General features: G+C 39.2%; 1 protein-coding gene across 1 annotated transcript in view; it reads right to left on the bottom strand.

The window, feature by feature from the left end:
• LOC306874011 (cholecystokinin receptor-like) overlaps nucleotides 1-19,487 on the bottom strand; it is a gene marked incomplete at its 5' end in the record, with an annotated part of 41,809 nt that overhangs the window by 11,829 nt on the left and 10,493 nt on the right. The window contains 2 exons of the mRNA XM_079423669.1: nucleotides 8,995-9,256; nucleotides 18,322-18,570. Coding sequence (XP_079279795.1) covers nucleotides 8,995-9,256; nucleotides 18,322-18,570 — 511 coding nt within the window. The remainder of the gene's footprint in view (nucleotides 1-8,994; nucleotides 9,257-18,321; nucleotides 18,571-19,487) is intronic.

The raw sequence follows: 19,487 nt of genomic DNA, 5'->3' as shown, positions 1-19,487 counted from the left end.
GAGGAGAACTGGGTAAAAGTGTTGTGGTCAGATGAGACCAAAATCGAGCTCTTTGGCATCAACTTAACTCGCCGTGTTTGGAGGAGGAGGAATGATGCCTATGACCCCAAGAACACCATTACCACCGTCAAACATGGAGGTGGAAGCATTATGCTTTGGGGTGTTTTTCTGCTAAGGGGACAGGATAACTGCACCGCATCAAAGGAACGATGGACGGGGTCATGTACCGTCAGGGCCAGGGCAATGAAGCCAGCAAGCCCAGTCAACAATTTGATCTCACAGTGATCTCACCATGATCTCCCAGGATACTCGTGATGTTGTCACAATGTGAGGTAACAGTGAGCTAAAAGTGTAACCTCACAGTGCCCTCAATAGGGCTTTTAACACTTGAACTTGTTAACCCTGGGTCATCCTAAACCCAGGATAAATGGAAGTGAATAATAAGTGAATAATACCATCTTCTCATCACTCCAGTTCACACAATTTCCGTCTTTTGACATTTCTTACTTTTCTCTCACCGGCTGCTGTTTACACAACGCACGTTTCCTGTTACTGACGTGACACGAGCCTCTCTGCTCAATTTCTGATTGGCTGTCTGTTGCCAAGCATCCTGCAGCAACAAACAAACACTGCTCCATTTCACACTGAACAAACTTAGCACCGCTTTCAAATTACAGGTGTGAAACATTTCTTTACCCGGGGTTAAAAGCGGTGTTTAGAACGACGATAACCCGGGGTTAAGCGCAGTGTGAAAAGCCCTAATGTGAGCTCATACTATGGTCACAATTTTAGGTCAAAGGAATATCACTGCACAGAGACTAGATACCCAGCATGCATTGCAGCATGAAGCTTTTGATTGTCACCATTTTTGAGATTCATTCACCGATTCTTGATGTCTCTCTTTGTTTTTAAATTATACTGTAGCTCAAAATGTTTGTGACTTATCATGCTTTTAAAATCCTTCATAAATTATTACACTGCTTGATCCTATACTGTATAATCAAAAAGCTGTTATAATTAAAAAGTTTAGATTGATAACATCTCACAAAGACTGCATACTGAATGTAGGTGATGATTTTGTTGTTATCATCAACAACAACATACCAATATCACCTGGTTGCAATCTCTTTTTGGTATTCCTTGCCATAACAAATGTGACCCTGGACCACAAAACCAGTCTCAAGTCACTGGGGTATATTTGTAGCAATAGCCAAAAATACATTGTATGGGTCAAAATTTTCGATTTTTCTTTTATGCCAAAAATCATTAGGATATTAAGTAAAGATCATGTTTCATGAAGATATTTTGTAAATTTCTTACCGTAAATATATCAAAACTTCATAGTAATATGCATTGCTAAGGACTTAATTTGGACAAATTTAAAAGCAATTTTTTTGCACCCTCCGATTCCAGATTTTCAAATAGTTGTATATCGGCCAAATATTATCCGATCTTAACAAACCATGCATCATTGGAAATCTTATTTATTCAGCTTTCAGATTGTGTATACATGTCAATTTTGAAAAATTGACACTTAAGACTGGTTTTGTAGTCCAGGGTCACAAATATGCTTTACAAACACAGTTTCAGCAGCCCCCCAAAAATATAATATTATAAAGTCAAGGGTCAAGAGCCCAACTAAAGCAAACACAAATAATTTTGATGGCAACATCAAACAAAACAATAAAGCATCTAATTCTCAATAAGCGCTTTTGTAGATGTCAGAAATAAAGTCAATCAGGTCAGTAATGAGTGGAGCTGGTGATGCTGTTTGTGGAGCTGTTTAATCATGAGAGATTTAATGTCTTCTTTTATTTCAGTTGATTTCATCTAAGGCTGTGTCTGGAAGTCAGTTGTATGATTGGAGAAGTTTCTTATAACAGAAATCTGCTAGCTAGGCGTGCACTCATTAGCTCATCATATGAGAGCACACTGTGATATCACTGTGATAGTGTTGAGAAACAGGAAGTAGAATGCAAGTATCACCGTATGAGAATGGTGTGATGTCACTATTCCAGCATGACAATGACCCAAAAGACACGGCCAAGGCAACAAAGGAGTGGCTCAAGAAGAAGCACATTAAGGTCCTGGAGTGGCCTAGCCAGTCTCCAGACCTTAATCCCATAGAAAATCTGTGGAGGGAGCTAAAGGTTCAAGCTGCCAAACATCAACCTCGAAACATTTGGAGAGGATCTGAAAAGAGGAGTGGGACAAAATCCCTCCTGAGATGTGTGCAAACCTAGTGGCCAACTACAAGAAACGTCTGACTTCTGTGATTGCCAACAAGGGTTCTGCCACCAAGTACTAAGTCATGTTTTGCGAAGGGGTCAAATACTTATTTCACTCATAAAAATGCAAATCAATTTATAACTTTTTTTAAATGCATTTTTCTGGATTTTTTGTTGTTGTTGTTTTTCTGTCTCTCACTGTTCAAATAAACCTACCATTAAAATTATAAACTGATTTCTTTGGTGGTGGGCAAGCGTACAAAATCAGCAGGGGATCAAATAATTTTTTCCCTCACTGTATATATATATATATATATATATATATATATATATATATATATATATATATATATATATACAGTATATATAATTACATTATCTATATTAACTATCAATATATTCATTCCTACGACTTACTATGTCGTGGCTATTTCAAAACTGAACATGTCTTTTCCCCATCACAATTTTTTATCACACATATTTTACAATATATACTATAAGGTCAGATAAATGTTGATAAATATGTGTTCAGCTTTATGTAAACTCATGCAAGAGAAATTAATTGAGTGCTGCAATAAAGCTATCACATGTATAAAAAAATGTAGTTCATATACATAATAGTGCATATATACATCAATAAATAATCATACATTGCAGTATACAGAAAAACATAAGTAGGCTGTCACGAATCCTGACCATGCACTTCCGTTCACTAGCCACCAGAGGTCACTCGTTCACCACACGGACTCATACACAGCTATTCACGATGATCACGCCCACACCTGAGAACCATCTCGCAATCACCATCACCCAAACACACACTATATAAGCCATGGACTTCCTCAGCATCGGGGCGGAGTATTGTTTAGCGTTTATCACTCGCATAGCGATAGCTACTCTACGGAGCCCTAGTCCTAGTCTTGCCTAGCCTGTTTACCTGTGTTTTGATACCTGCCTTGTTTCTTGGATTTACCCCTTTGCCTTGCCGTTTGGACTCTGTTCGCTCCCCGTTTGGACTATTGCTCTCGTTTCTGGATTATCTCTCTGCCTTGCCCCTTTGGATACTGTTCGCTGATCGTTGACCCACGCTTGCTCCACGGATTGCTCTGTCTTGTCCTTGCCATACCTGTTTGCCAATCTCTGACCCTGCCTGTTTTATGACCATGTTTTATAATAAAGCTTTGCATATGGATCCGCATGTCTCACGTCTCGTCAGCCCCGTAACAGAATACTCGGCCCACAAAGGATCCAGCGGCTTTACTTGTGGATATTGGCCAGGTAAGGACATTGCACGGATGCTATTAACCCTCGAGCAGGGCTCGCGACCGCTCGAGGTATATGTACAAGAGTACTTAGACCTCGCCTATTTTTCTGATCTGCCGGACTGTGCACTCATAGACTTCTTCTGTGAGGGCATTAATCAGCCTCTCAAGTCACGTTTAATCCGTGAGGGTCCCCGTACGTCACTCGCTCAGTATATGGACTATGCTTTGCGGTGTGTGGACTCTTCATTCACTGTGGGTGTCGCGGAGGAACGCAACACCGCACTCACTCGCAAAATGGCGGCAACAACAACACCCCTTCAGGTCATTGCTGCCAAGCCAGAGTCTGCTCACGTCAAGCCAGAGTCTGCTCACGTCAAGCCAGAGTCTGCTCACGTCAAGCCAGAGTCTGCTCACGTCAAGCCAGAGTCTGCTCACGTAGTCGCTGTCAAGCCAGAGTCTGCTCACGTCGTCGCTGTCAAGCCAGAGTCTGCCCACGTCTCAGTGCTCCAGCCAGAGTCTGCCCACGTCTCAGTGCTCCAGCCAGAGTCACTTCACGCCCCAGCTCCTCAGCCAGAGTCTCTTCACGCCTCCGCCGAGCTGCCAGAGGCTGTCACCAGAGATCTAAGGTCAGTCCTTCGAGTTCCCTGTCTGATATCCAGCATAAGAGACCCACCACTGATATCGGTGCGAGCAGCTGGCATTCCCAGGGCCTCAACCCTGGCTGTTACAGAGACTGTTCCCCTGACCTCAGTGCTTCCTGTTATGGCGGTTGCCATTTTGAGTGTGTGGGCTGCACACTGTGCTCCTGAGGCCTCTCCTGTCCACGAGTGTGCTTCTGAGGCCTCTCCTGTCCACGAGTCTGCTCCAGTGCCTCCAGAGGTGGCGGCTTCCGCTGCAGAACCTCCCGAAGTGGTGGCACCTACTCCTGAACTCACGGTCTGCCCTGTCACGGCCACGGAGGCCATCCCTGAACTTGCTGTCTGCCCTGTCACGGCCACGGAGGCCGTTCCTGACCTCATGGTCTGCCCCGTCACGGCCACGGAGGCCGTTCTTGAACTCACGGTCTGCCCTGTCACGGCCATGGAGGCCGTTCCTGAATTCACGGTCTGCCCTGTCACGGCCACGGAGGCCGTTCCTGAACTCACTGTCTACCCTGTCACGGCCACGGAGGCCGTCCCTGAACTCACTGTCTGCCCTGTTACGGCCACGGAGGCTGTTCCTGAACTCACGGTCTGCCTTGTCACGGCCACGGAGGCCGTTCCTGACCTCATGGTCTGCCCTGTCACGGCCATGGAGGCCGTTCCCGAACTCCCTGTTTACCCTGTCACGGCCATGGAGGCTGTTCCTGAACTCACTGTCTGTCCTGTCACGGCTAAAGAGGCCGTCTGTGAGCTCACGCCCTGTCCTGTCACGGCTAAAGAGGCCGTCTGTGAGCTCACGCCCTGTCCTGTCACGGCTAAAGAGGCCGTCTGTGAGCTCTCGCCCTGTCCTGTCACGGCTAAAGAGGCCTTCTATGAATCCTCGTCCTGCCCTGCCGCGCCCCCTGAGATCATGAATGCTCTCCCTGTATTGTCTGTCTCTGCTCTCCCTGTGTTGTCTGTCTCTGTTTCCCCCAGATCTCAGACTCTGCCATGGTTTCCTGCCCAGTCTGCTTCCTGGCGAGGTTTTTCTGCTCAGGTCTGGTGGTTCTCTGCCCCGCCGTGGTGGTCTTCTGCCCGGGTCTGTTGGTCGTCTGCCCCGCCGTGGTGGTCTTCTGCCCCGCCGTGGTGGTCTTCTGCTCGGGTCTGGTGGTCGTCTGCCCTGCCGTGGTGGTCTTCTGCCCGGGTCTGTTGGTCGTCTGCCCCGCCGTGGTGGTCTTCTGCCCGGGTCTGGTGGTCGTCTGCCCCGCCGTGGTGGTCTTCTGCTCGGGTCTGGTGGTCGTCTGCTCCGCCGTGGTGGTCTTCTGCTCGGGTCTGGTGGTCGTCTGCTCCGCCGTGGGGGTCTTCTGCTCGGGTTTGGTGGTCTTCTACTCCGCTCTGGTGGGCTCTTGCTCTGTCCTGGTCTCAGGTTCCGCCTGGGTGTCCTGCTCTGCCGGTTCTGCCTCAGTCCCTGGTCTTCCCACTTCCTCACGGACCTGGCCCTCCGTCCCTCCCCCTGTTCCGCCTCCGCTCCACCGCCCTCCTGGACTATATAGGAGCGTCTGGAAGCCGCTTCTTGGGGGGGGGCTATGTCACGAATCCTGACCATGCACTTCCGTTCACTAGCCACCAGAGGTCACTCGTTCACCACACGGACTCATACACAGCTATTCACAATGATCACGCCCACACCTGAGAACCATCTCGCAATCACCATCACCCAAACACACACTATATAAGCCATGGACTTCCTCAGCATCGGGGCGGAGTATTGTTTAGCGTTTATCACTCGCATAGCGATAGCTACTCTACGGAGCCCTAGTCCTAGTCTTGCCTAGCCTGTTTACCCGTGTTTTGATACCTGCCTTGTTTCTTGGATTTACCCCTTTGCCTTGCCGTTTGGACTCTGTTCGCTCCCCGTTTGGACTATTGCTCTCGTTTCTGGATTATCTCTCTGCCTTGCCCCTTTGGATACTGTTCGCTGATCGTTGACCCACGCTTGCTCCACGGATTGCTCTGTCTTGTCCTTGCCATACCTGTTTGCCAATCTCTGACCCTGCCTGTTTTATGACCATGTTTTATAATAAAGCTTTGCATATGGATCCGCATGTCTCACGTCTCGTCAGCCCCGTAACATAGGCCTACTAGTTTCCTATATATGGAAATTTGTTATTTATTATATTGCTGTCACGGTGTTGTGTTGCTGGAAAGACGCAGGAGACATGGAGTAAATAAATGTTCTTCGTTTTAATGAATAAATAAAGTAATACAGGAAACACAACGTAAATGGATGAGTGAACGGACCAAGACTCAGGGAGAACTCAGGACTTATAAACACATAGAACATTATCAAGGAGAACTAAAACAGGTGCTAGGAATAATCAATCAACTTAACAAGAACAGGAAAAATAACAAAATAAGGAAACTCAGGAAGGACAAGGGAAAAACAAAGAACAAAGAGTCCAAAACCCTGACAATTGCATTATATTTCTAGGGAAGAATGAGCACAATGTGGAAAAGAAAGCAAAGTTAATTTAACTGGTTTGGGTTGTGCCAATATCTTCTCTGATTCTTTATTTCTGTTGGGTTGATCTTTTACACCCACTGGTTCTCAACCGGTGGATTGAGTTTTTTTTTTTTTTTGGTACCCCAAATTGTGATGCATGCCCCATGCTGCATTAGGTATCTATCACTAAAAGCAGAGTGTGTAATTTAGGAGTGTTCAGTCCTGCGAAAACGTAAAAATAAATAAATTAAAAATTAAAAAGTTGTCATTTTGAGATTTCATAGAGCATCAAGGGCACTTTGCCTGTTTGTACAGTTACATTATGAAAGTCACAAATCTGAGCCCCCTGGAGCTCAACAGCCCTCTTAGCCAGTCTCTGACGACGACTTGAACCAGAAGGCTGTGATTTGTGTGAAGCTCTTGTTGACTGATATGATACATCTGACATGAATGTCTGAACAGAGAGAAACATGAATACTATGGAGGTTTGGACCTCAGCTTAACAATTAATGAATAAGATTTAATTGCTCTTGTTATGCATTTTGAACTTATTTAGCGTTGAGTCCTGACAGCAGGTCCCCTGCTTACGGCCCAGCTTAAACCAGCATGAATTTCCAGGCTCTGGTTTATGCTTGTTAGTTCTATTTTGGTCCTGCCGTTTGTCCTTGCTATACAGCGTGGTTGTGGTTGTCTCGCTTTTATTCACTGCCTCAGCAGGGACTGCTTGTTGAATATTTTATCTTTCCACTCATACCCTTTCTGTATAGAATTGCATATATATATATATATATATATATATATATATATATACTGAGAGTGCGTACCGGCTGGATATATTACATTAACAGTGTTGTTTTTATTAAAGGGTTAGTTTTATTAACTCACATGGCTCCGGGGGGTGAATAAAGGCCTCCTGTAGCGAATCGATGCGTTTTTGTAAGAAAAATATCCATATTTAAAACATTATAAACACTCTTCTCTCACTTCCGCTAACTGTCATATGTGCAAGCCGTTCCAGACAGACAGGCTACGCCAAAGTCATCTGCCTGGAACGGCTTCTGCATACGAAAATTAGCTGAAGTGAGAGAAAAGTGTTTATAATGTTTTAAATATGAATATTTTTCTTACAAAAATGCATTGATTCACTACAGGAAGCCTTCATTTACTCACCGGAGCCATGTGAGTTAATAAAAGTTTTAACAAAACTAACCCTTTTGTGACTAACTAACGCTTTTGTGATGTCTTCCACACCATTGACAGTCAGTGGAACGGTCACTCTGATTGGCTGTTCATCTTAGAAAACCAGTGCATGAGAAGAAAACCTAAAGCAAATGACAAAGTCAAGAGAACACACAGAAGCTCTTCTAATTTTATGTAATTTTACCTGAGCATAGCCAATACTATATCAAATATTTTCATAACAACATGGCTGTGAGAATGAAGAAAGTGATTCATATTTAAAATGGTACACAAGTACTTTGTTCACAGTTTGTATATCCGCAGTCCTTGTTTAGCTTTCTTTTATTGAATGACAAATATAGACTACTAATGCCTGCTGGTATAGTAAGTTATTTCCTCTCAGACAGATTGTACATTCTAGCTGGCCTGTCATTCTTTGTCGTTGGTTTAGTGTGTCATGGCCTTAATATAGTATAATAGAAAAATAGTATGTGTGTGTGCATGTTTATGTGGTTTATGAGGACACAAATTTGTATAATGACATGGGTATGACAGAGGTATTACAATATGAAGGTGGTTTATGAGGACACTGCCTAAGTCCCCGTAATTCAAAAGGCTTAAAAATCTAAAAATGCACAAAGTCTCCTGTGAGGGCTAGGTTTAGGTGTAGGATTGGTGTAGGGCAATAGCACACACAGTTTGTTCAGTATAAAAACCATTACGCCTATGGAGAGTCCCCATAAACAACAAAAACCAACATGTGTGTGTGTGTGTGTGTGTGTGTGTGTGTGTGTGTGCGTGTGTCTTTGGTTTTCCAGCATTTTTTGTGTATTTGAACCCTTTCCAACAATGACTGCATGATTTTGAGATCTATCTTTTCACACTGAGGACAACTGTGGGACTATTACAGAAAGTTCAAACACTCACTGATGCTCCAGAAGGAAAAACCATGCATTAAGACAGAATGTGTACAGTTTTCTTATTTTGCCTAAATAACTTTTTTTTTTTTCATTTTGTACTGCCCCTCAGAGGCTACAGAAGATAGTTATATGTTTCCCAAAAGACAAAATAAGTCAAATTTATGCTGATCTTCAAATTCAAAAAGTTTTCAGCCCCGGCTCTTAATGCATGGTTTTCCTTCTGGAGCATTAAAAATATATGCATCATTAAGATACAAGTAATGTAGCCAAAAGACTCACCAACTTTGTTCCACCTGGCTGATGGGCCAGTCAAGCCTGCACATGTGAGCCGTGATGTTGTTTGGCTTGTTGAATGGCACCAGTATACTAAACACAGGATAGGGCACCATGATACCCACAGATAGTACCCATGTGGCAGCGATGACCTTGTAGGCATGAGAACGGGTCTGCCATGCCCTGGACTTCAGCGGGTTGCAAATGGCACTGTATCTTTCAATGGCAATGGCCACCAGACTGAAGGTGGAGATGCTGACAGATATACCTGTAAACAGAATGTAGACAAGGAAAGCAAATTAATATTTAAAAAATGTATAGTATTCAAATATATATATATAATACAATGTAAAATATTTCTATATACTCTCAGAAAAAAAGGTACAAAAGCTGTCACTGGGTGGTTCCCTTTCAAAAGGTACTAATAGGCATGCTTTGAGTACTAATATGTATCTTTAAGGTACAATACTTACAATATTGTAACACAGCTCTTAATTATTGAATTTAGGTGTTTCAGTGAGACCCATTGCCACAGGTGTAAAATCAAGCACCTAGCCATGCAGTCTGGATTTGCAAAATAATTAAATAAATAAGGTAATTATGTAAAGTCAGAAAGCGGGATTATATCAGCCATATAACAGTCTATGTAATACATAAATATAGAAGTAAAAAAATATATTACCTTTGCATACTGTTACAGAAGTCATTTCTGGATCAAATGGAATGGTACAGTATTAACCTTCACTTCTACCCATACCAGTCCGTATTGTATCATGTATTTACCATGCATTTCTTGGGATTGTGTATTTTATGAAAAGAGTTCTTCTTCCAAGCATTCGAGCTTAGGGCGGTATACCTCTGCTAATTTCATCAGATTCAAATACCAAGGCTTATGGAAACTCCTGGATTGAGAACTGCAGCTAACAGCTAATGTTTGCTACATTCCGCTCTGGCAATCTTTACAAATCGTTTTAATGTATTCCCCTATTTAAATACACACACAAAAATTGTTGCAAACTTCCTTGAAGTATTGAAATATTTTTCACTGCACAAGAATGTTTTTTATGGCAATGTTTTGCTGCACTTATTTCATCATGTTGTGCTAATGAGAAACTAGGGCTGCTACTGCAGAACCTCAATTAGCCAGCGACTTTATGGAAACACTGGGGCAGATGGATTTCAAACTGACTGCGATTACCCAAGTGAAATTCCTAAACTCTCCTTAGATTTTTTTTTCTTCTAGTCCAAAAAGAAGCAAGATGAAATGTGAGAGAACCAAACAGTTTACTGGGTGCAATTGCAAACAAGGTTTTTTATGGTGTATGTGGTGTCTAAAACACATTCTTATTATTGCAGAGTATTGGCCTCTTGTTCATTGTCTGTGCTCTACCCAGGGTTTTAGATCCGCTCCACTTTGTTTCATATATACAGTGGTTGATAAATCCGCTCTGCCTGTATTTGCCAAGGCCGCACACACAGTGAGCTTTTCAAAGCAGACCTTCAGGGAAATGTTCAGTGCAGCGTGACATGTTTAAGAACTTTTCTGAAAAGACAATTCTCTGAAGCTCTTCTGCGGTTAAACGGTCAACAGTTCGACTCTGAAACTATTACGTTCCACATAGAACTGCTGTTTACAGTTTTTTTTCCTCTTCGGTTAGAGGAAACTTTTAAGTGATATTTTTTCACATTACCAAGATATATTGTCTGCATTCTATGCTCCCAGAAGTATTCCAGATCTAATTTTCATCTCAAAAGAATTCACACTGGCTGAGAATGATGCCTTATTTAAAACTCACTTAAAACTAAGGTGTACACAAATGTTGCACACATTGTAACCACATTTACCAATAGCACAGACAGTGATTTGTGTTCTGAGGTCATTTTCTTCCTTGTGGGTAGACATTAGCAGATATGACCACTGAGGGTAGGAAATCAATGGCTCATAATGGTTTTGTGCATTGATTGCCACTGGCTGACTAAAACCAGGAGCCCAAAGCACTCTCAGATTAAGGTAATAAAGTGAGCAAGGTAACAAGAGAATGCCACAGAATGCCAGTGGAGCTGTAGAATGTGATGGAATGTTCTCACAGAGGCGGCGTGCTCTTCCTCTGACTCAAGACCAACGCTTTGCAGAGTGAGAATGACTTATTGCTGTTCAGCTCAGTGCCAAGTAAATTCAGAGACGAAATGCTGATTTAGGACCAGGCTGTACTGCACGGATTCTCAAGACTTATAGCTTCTACTGCTATGTTATGGAACACTCATAAATATGTAAGGGATGATGTACAATGTGCCAATCAGTTTGTTTTTTTGGGCCTTGTACAGTGTGAAGGGGTTCATTTTGTAATAATGATCTGACTGTACATTTCCCACTTATTACACAGATACCAAATGAGTAAATGAACATGAAATATTGATTTGAGTTGAAATGATAATAATATGTGAGAAGAAATAGACTGCAGAGTGATGTGAGAGAAACTAGCAGAGATTGGTTGCCAGGGACACTGGATTGACTGCAGAGTGCTGCATTTGACCAATCAGATTCAAGCCTTGCAGCCACACGTGTAATAAATGAATTTAATGTAACTCGTAACCAAAATTTCAAGGGACAAAAAAAAACCCTGCTATCGTCAAGAGATTTTATGAATCAGTCAATTTCTAGCAAAGAAAAGCAGAATGAGAATGAGATGAAATGCACTGAAAAATTAACATTTCTTGCTACAGGCACAGCATTCTTTGACAATGATCTTATGCCTTGTTGGCCCTTTTGAATAATTTATTTTCAATCTGACGCCCACAGATTTCAGAAGAATGTATATCTCATGGATTGGTGTTAGTATGATGTTGAACATGAAAAGGAAAAAAGATCACATGAGAAATAGCACAGTTAATGACTAATTAGTTGTAAAGTACAACATCTAAACATTGTCAAGTTCGATTTAAACTACAGTAGCTGACCATACAACAGATAAATGGCAGCTCAAATATGCTCAAAATGACTGCTTCTGCTATCCATCATTTTGGTCATTTAAAGCTTACTGAACTGTTACTATACAAGTATAGACACATACTATACAAACCTTCTTTCTGAAAGTATGGTAAAAAGGTGTTGTTATGACACATTATTCAGATACTATGTATGCAGTTTAGTAGGTTAGTTAATGGAGTTTTGTTTGTTCTGTTCCTGAAATCAGTCAGTAATCTCGAAAAATGCAAGCATTGACTTCTTTATGACAGTGACCTTCATTCATATTAAACTTCTGCTTCCTTTCTGAACCGACTGTTGTAAGGTCAAATGGAAAGCAATGACATGGTAAAATAGATGGGCTATGGGATCCCTGAGAGCTTAACTAGAGTTGTTTCACAACCTAAATACAGCATGGGTGACCAAGATGTAGACATGATGGAATTATGTCACATTGAAGTGGTTTTGTTTTTACATTTTGATTCTACTTGAAAATTCATTTAAAGATTACAATTATATACAGTATACATATACATGGCCAAAAATATCGGCACCCTTGGAAAATATGATCAAAGAAGGCTGTGAAAATGAATTAATCTGCATTGTTAGTAGGGTTCCCACGCTTCTTGAAAGTACTTGAAAGTACTTGAATTTCAGACATATGGATTCAAGGCCTGGAAAGTACTTGAATTAAATTTGAAATCAATTTTGTTTATGGCGCTATTTCAAAAATGGTCCTTATATTCAGGTGTGCAGAATTATTAACGGCAGGTTTTCTTTTCAAGATGAAATGAGCCAAAAAAGAGATTTAACTCAAACTCAAAAATTATTAAATCCCCATAAGAAATATTCAAAACTAATGCAATACAGAAATTGCAAAGTTAAGGCATGACCACTGGACAGCGAAATGCTCATTGGGACAACGGGGTCAGAAAAAAAAAAAAACAGGTGGAGAAGAAAATACACATGTTAACTGCAAAAGAATTAAGAATTAATGTGAAGAATTAGGTGTGAAACCATCAGGAAACATTTAGTCTCCAGCGCCATCATTTTCCAGAACTGCAACTTTCCTGGAGTCTCCAGAATTATAAGGTGTCAGGTTCTCAGAGACTTTGCTTGGGGAAAAAATCCTAAAAGATTACCCTCACTTAATAAGAATAACATGCTGAAGTATTGTGAAATACATGAAGACTGATTTTTATAGGCTTTATGGACAGATAAATCCTCTTTGAAGAATTGTTTGAAGAATTTATCTTCCAGAATCTGGCAGTAAGTTTTAGGAGCTCATTTTAGTCCATCTATGCAAGACAGACTTTTCAGGATAGGAGATGGACTAAAACTGAACTCCCAAAACTTACTGCGACATGGAGCGAAGGAGAAAATGTAGAACTTGAAAAATTGGAAAAACAGCTTAGTGAAAAACGTGTACAGTTTAAAAGCAAATATAAAGTCCTATTTTTTATTTAGTTTCTTTAAAAATGTTTTGGCAGATTTGCACATGTACAAGGTTTAGAATTTTCATGAAATATATTGTTTTTTTTTATGTTAACAGGTTTTACCGTGTTATTACAACATTTAGCCACTTTTTATTAATTTAAAAATTGAGAAATTCTTTCGAATTTAAATCTTGTACAAGAACTACAGCAAAACCAGTTTTATGCATATTTTATCAGTATTTTAGAAATTGGATTTGAATATTATCAGTACTGACTACTGACTTCAATGGATTTTATTAAATTCCTTTGAACACAATTGCTCAGAACAGTCTAAATTTATGAAACCTTCACATTCAAAAGATTTTTACTCAGAAATTTTTAATGTAAATGTTACGTGTAAATGAAATGTTAAGTACTGTAAGGACTTTCATGACACTACATATGCTGGGGTGTGAATTTGATAGGTGCTAGATATAAAATATATGGTGCTTTAAAAAGTAATTGAAAGTCCTTGAATCTGGTCTTCATGAAAGAGTGGGAACCATGTGTTAGTCCTTTTGATCTTTTATTTAAAAAAGGTCAGTCACTTATTGATTTTTTATCTGTTGGTATTTGATAGAATCCCTGATGTCATGTGTCTAAACAAGATGTCCAGGACCTCCAGCAGAAATATAGGCCCACAGCATCAAAAATACAGTAGTATATTTCATTGTACACATGGGGTACTCTTTTATCCCTGTGTTCACCAAACCCATCTTGAGTGTTTGCTGCTAAAAAGCTCATTTTTTAGTTTCATCTGACCATAGAAGCCAGTCCCATTTGAAGTTCCATTCATGTCTGATAACTAAATATGCTGGAGTTTGTTTTTGGATGAGCTAGGAGAATTTTTCTTGAAACCCTCCCAAACAACATGTGGTGATGTATAGGTGCTGTTAAGGTCTTCTGACCCCGAGACTCAACTATTTTCTGCAATTCTCCAGCTGTGGTCCTTAGAGAGTCTTTAGCCACTCAAACTCTCCTTCTCACTGTGCATTAGGACGATATAGACACACGTCCTCTTCCAGGCAGTTTCGTAAGATTTTATGTTGATTGAAAATTCTTAATTATTGCCCTGATGGTGGAAATGGGAATTTTCACTGCTCTAGCTCTTTTTTTAAAGCCACTTCGCTAATTTGTGAAGCTCAATTATCTTTTGCTGCACATCAGAAATATATTCTTTGGTTTTTCTCATTGTGATGGATGATTAAGGGAATTTAGGCTTTGTTTTCTCTCCTATTTATATTTCTGTGAAACAGGTAGCCATGGCTGGATCATTTCATGTTCATAATCACCCAGGAGTGCTCAAAATTGTGAATATGAATGAGAATATACTTTAGAGATATTTTACTCATAAGAATTTCTAGGGGTGCCAATAATTGTGTCCAACGTGTATTTGAGAAAAACATTTATTTCATAATGATATTTCCCTCCATTTTAAATTCTTATTATCCAATGAAAGGTTAGATTTTTGAAAATAATAAATAAATAAAAAATAAAAGATCAAAAGGATTAACAATTCAGATTAATTTTCACAGCCTTCTTTGACCATATTTACCAAGGGTGCCAATATTTTTGGCCATGACTGTATATATATATATATATATATATATATATATATACAGGGATGGACTGGGAGTAAAAAAACGGCCCTGGATGTTCTCGCAAATAGGCCCACCACAACTACAAACAGCCGCTACTATCTCACTCATATTACAGCAATCAATGTATTGCATTTATGGCAAATGACATCACAAAACCCATGGTGACCCTGCTGAAAAAAAAACTATAGAAACCATCACAGGAATTCTAATTGTTTCCACTACAAATGCCATTACAATCATTACATAAGCCATCAATTTTTAATTTAATTAATTATTAAATAATGGTTTCCTGAAGTGTGTTTTGGGACATGTTCTATTAGGATTTAGTGGTTATAACAATAATAATATTTAACAACAATAATAGGCAACCAGTTACCAGTAGAGACCAGCAGGGTCCATTACAATTTCCATTAAAACCAATACAATTTCCATTATAACCAGTAACACCATTACAAATTCTATTGGTTTCTATTTTTGTTTTTCAGCAAAGGATTGAAATAAATGTATTATTATATGAACTTAAATGCTTGAAATCTACATAAAAAGAGCAGAAAGCAAAAAGTATATGACATAATAAACATAAAATTGTTACGAGGATGAACAAGCAGGCAGAGTCGAGGATCTAAGTGCAGGGAGTGTTTAATGAAGAAACGGCAAAACATATAGGATACTAGGAGCTGACGAATGAACACGAACATAAACATCGACTGACAAACCACGAGTGGAACACAAGCACAACATTTACACAAGGGGATGAGCTTGACAAGATAACAAGGGGGCGTGGTAAATGGGAAACACCAGGGAAACCTAATCACAGGGAACCAATACGCAAATGGACTACAAACAGATTACAAACAAGGCACGGGAAACACTTCAACATAAAAGTACAGACAGAGCACAGAGAACATGTAACATAAATCTAGAAACCTGAATCTACATTCTTCAATTTGAGTATTCATGTGTGTGTGTGTTTGAGTTTTTAACTCAATATCTCTCAAGTGTAACCCGTTGTAGAATCGCTGCTGTCTCTTTATGAATGAATGGAATATTCATTCCAGACAATGCGGAGTGACAAATAGCAGTGCTTGGACTAGGGTTGTCCTGGGATTTTACTATAGTGCTATAGGCTATGCTGTGTATAGTGAGAGAGGCGGGTAAAAATAACCTGACGTAACTGTTCGCTTTTTTCCTTTTTGCTTCTCCCAACCGCCTTTATCTTCATGTTTTTTGCTTACCATCACAAGCCCACTCTCCTTCACGTCAGTTTTGGTTTATTATAAGCAAAAATAGATTGCATTAGCACCCCTTTTGTCGGCCGTCAACTTAATTTGCCACTTAATTTGAATTTTTTCTTTGATGATGAACATATGTGTGTGTGTGTGTGTGTGTGTGTGAGTGTGTGTGTTTGTGACATATGAGGACACAAATTTGTATAATGACATGGGTATGACAGGTATTGCAAGGAGAAGGTGACCTGAGGACATTTCCCCATGTCCCCATATTTCAAAAGGCTTATAAATCATACAGAATGAAATTTTTTTTGAGAAAGTAAAATTGCACAAAGTTTCCTAGGTTTAGGTCTAGGGTGATAGAAAATACGGTTCATACAGTATAAAAACCATTACGCCTATGGAATGTCCCCATAATTCACAAAAACAAACATGCTGTGTGTAATGAGAGTGTATAATGTGTTAGTTACTTTAATTAGTGTTGAGTACAGTGTTGGGAAGGTTACTTTGGAAATGTAATACATGTAGGTTACAGATTACATGTTGCCCTATTTAAAATGTAAAAAGTAGTGTAACTATTTCAATTACTTTATTAACAGTAATGTAACTGATTACATTTGATTACTTTTTCTGATTTTATTCATTACTTTTCTAAATTTCAATTTCAATTTTTTTCTAAATTTTTCTAAACTGTTAGAAAACTTTTCTAATCATTTTCAAACATTTAAAGCAGGCAGGGTTAACCTTGCAGTAGTTCTCAACACTGTTTACTGTCAGACTTTCAAATCTTTCAGTACTTGAACTAAGATTTATTTTTATTTCTTTAAAGCACAGCCACCACAAAATCACTTTGAGATCATTCTTAGGGTAAATACAGATTTAAAATCATAACAAGAAACCTTTTAATAGCTAATACTGTTTTAAATCAAATCTTTGCACAGCTATGACAGGAAACACTGGCGTCCAACAATGCCTTGGAAAAAACACAGTTAATTAAAAAAATAAAGCATATACATAAACCCAAATAGGAAATAAAACAGTTATATGAATAAGCATGTGTCCTATGCTGTCCTAAACTCCTGCAACAATGGTGTCTCATATTTTAAAGCAGTCAATGCAATTTTGGAAAGAAATATGTAAAAATCTATGATTACAGTGGGTAACACTTTATTTTAAGGTGTCCTTGTTACACGTTATATGTACTTACTATTATAACAATTAGGCATAATTACATGCAAGTAACCCTAAGCCAAACCCTAATCGTAACTTTAACCATATAGTAAGTACATGTAGTTCATTAATATTACTCAGTACTTAAATGTATAATTACTGTAACAAGGACACCTTAAAATAAAGTGTAACCTTATTTTGTAATTAAATTACATAATTCCATTACATGTAACTAGTTACTCCCCAAGACTGGCTGAGTACTATTGTAAAGTTAACCTTGCCTGGTTTAAATGTTTGAAAATGATTAACAGTTAGGAAACATTAGAAAAGTAAGCAAAAAGTAATCAAATGTAATCAGTTACATTAATCAAGTAATTGAAATTTTTAGTTACACTATTACATTATAGGTAACTTGTAATCTGTAACCTATTACATTTCCAAAGTAACCTTCCCAACACTGCCCCTCACACAATGTTTTAGTTATAAGGTACAATGGGACTTAAGAGCCCTTGAATGTTATTTTCTCCCAAAATATCACATGGCAACAAAACACTACAGCACTTTCCCAAATACCTAGTTTTTGAACAAAACGTTTTGCATAAGTGGGTTAAATGTGTTTTGCCATTGTGTACAAAGATGGCTTAAATGTCAAAGCTCAAATCACAACGATTAATTTGTGGAATATGCCTGTTGTTGTTAGACAATTCTGTAGTAAATAAAAAAATTAAAATTAATTAAAATTAATTACAGGCTTTTTTCGTTTATTAGGGTTGAAGCTGTCATAAAAGTTTGCTTTAGTCTTTAGCATTATTGAACAATGCTTTGGCAGAAGAAAAAAAAATAAATCAAACATGAATCTTCCACTTGAGAAAGCTTAATTGAACACTCCTCACCCATGAAATAGGCGACTGTCTTGCACATTGCTGCTCCAAAGATGAAGTCCTCCAGCAGGCTGGGGATGAGATTAAAGGGCATGCAGAAGGTGGCCATCATGAGATCACTAACAGCCAGCGAAAGCAGGAAGGAGTTGGTGACGGTCCGCATTCTCTTGTTTACTATTAGGACCACAATGATCAGCAGGTTCCCAAAAACACTCAGGAGAAACACAAATGAGTAAAGAATAATCCTCACTGAGTCCATTTCTGAGGAGAGAGAAAAGGCTATTTTGGTCAAAGGAATCAAAACATTCTCTCACAACACCATTTATATACAGTATATATATATATATATATATATATTTTTTTTTTTTTTTTTTTTTTTTTTTTTTTGTCAACATTCTTTGTTATGTACATTTGCATGTATTTTACTACACAAACTGATGAGCTGAGGTGTATATGTCGTATGGTGGGTTATAAGGAGGGGGGTCTGTTTACATGGCATCATTTCCTCATCGGGACAGTAATGATGCAGACAGTCCTGAAAAAATGACATTTTTTGATTTCACATGAGGAATCTGTAAAGTAATCACACTCCCAGCCAGGTGACTGACTGTGAATTCCTCACCTCAGGTTTGAACAATCAATTCACCATCAATCACACAGTTCAAGTCTTCTCTATGCATTTTTTTACCACCTAGCGTGTAGACGTTATTGATAATCATTCTCCCTGTTTCGGTGGTTGATTCTGGCTCATCTCTCACACTCCTGACATAGGCCACATAATCTATAACACTTTACTCAGACCTCGTTAAGTCGAAGCAACCATATATTATGAACACTTTTAAAATCTTCTAAAATGTACATTTGATTTATTGTTTCTGCATTCATAATAGTGAGTTGTTATGAGTTAATATGATTTGCCAAAATGCTCAGCTCAATGTGGTGTTTAGTCTGTCATATGATAGTTTGCTTTACGCATAGGGAAGAAGTTGGAAAAATATTATATGAAATATTTAAATTTGATTCCCCAGAAACAAATTAAGTTCACTTTATAGCTTAGAGTGTCGTATGTAAATTCATTTCTGCCTCAGCTGGGGGAAAAAATTAAAATAAATATGTAAATAGTAAAGTTCATATCTTCATATCTTAATTATTAATTATATAATTTATTAATCATAATC

This window comes from Barbus barbus (genome assembly GCF_936440315.1).
Source record: "Barbus barbus genome assembly, chromosome: 8".
Classification (NCBI taxonomy): Eukaryota; Metazoa; Chordata; class Actinopteri; order Cypriniformes; family Cyprinidae; genus Barbus; species Barbus barbus.
Note: the sequence above shows the minus strand (reverse complement) of the source record. Positions and strands in the feature narration are given on the sequence as shown.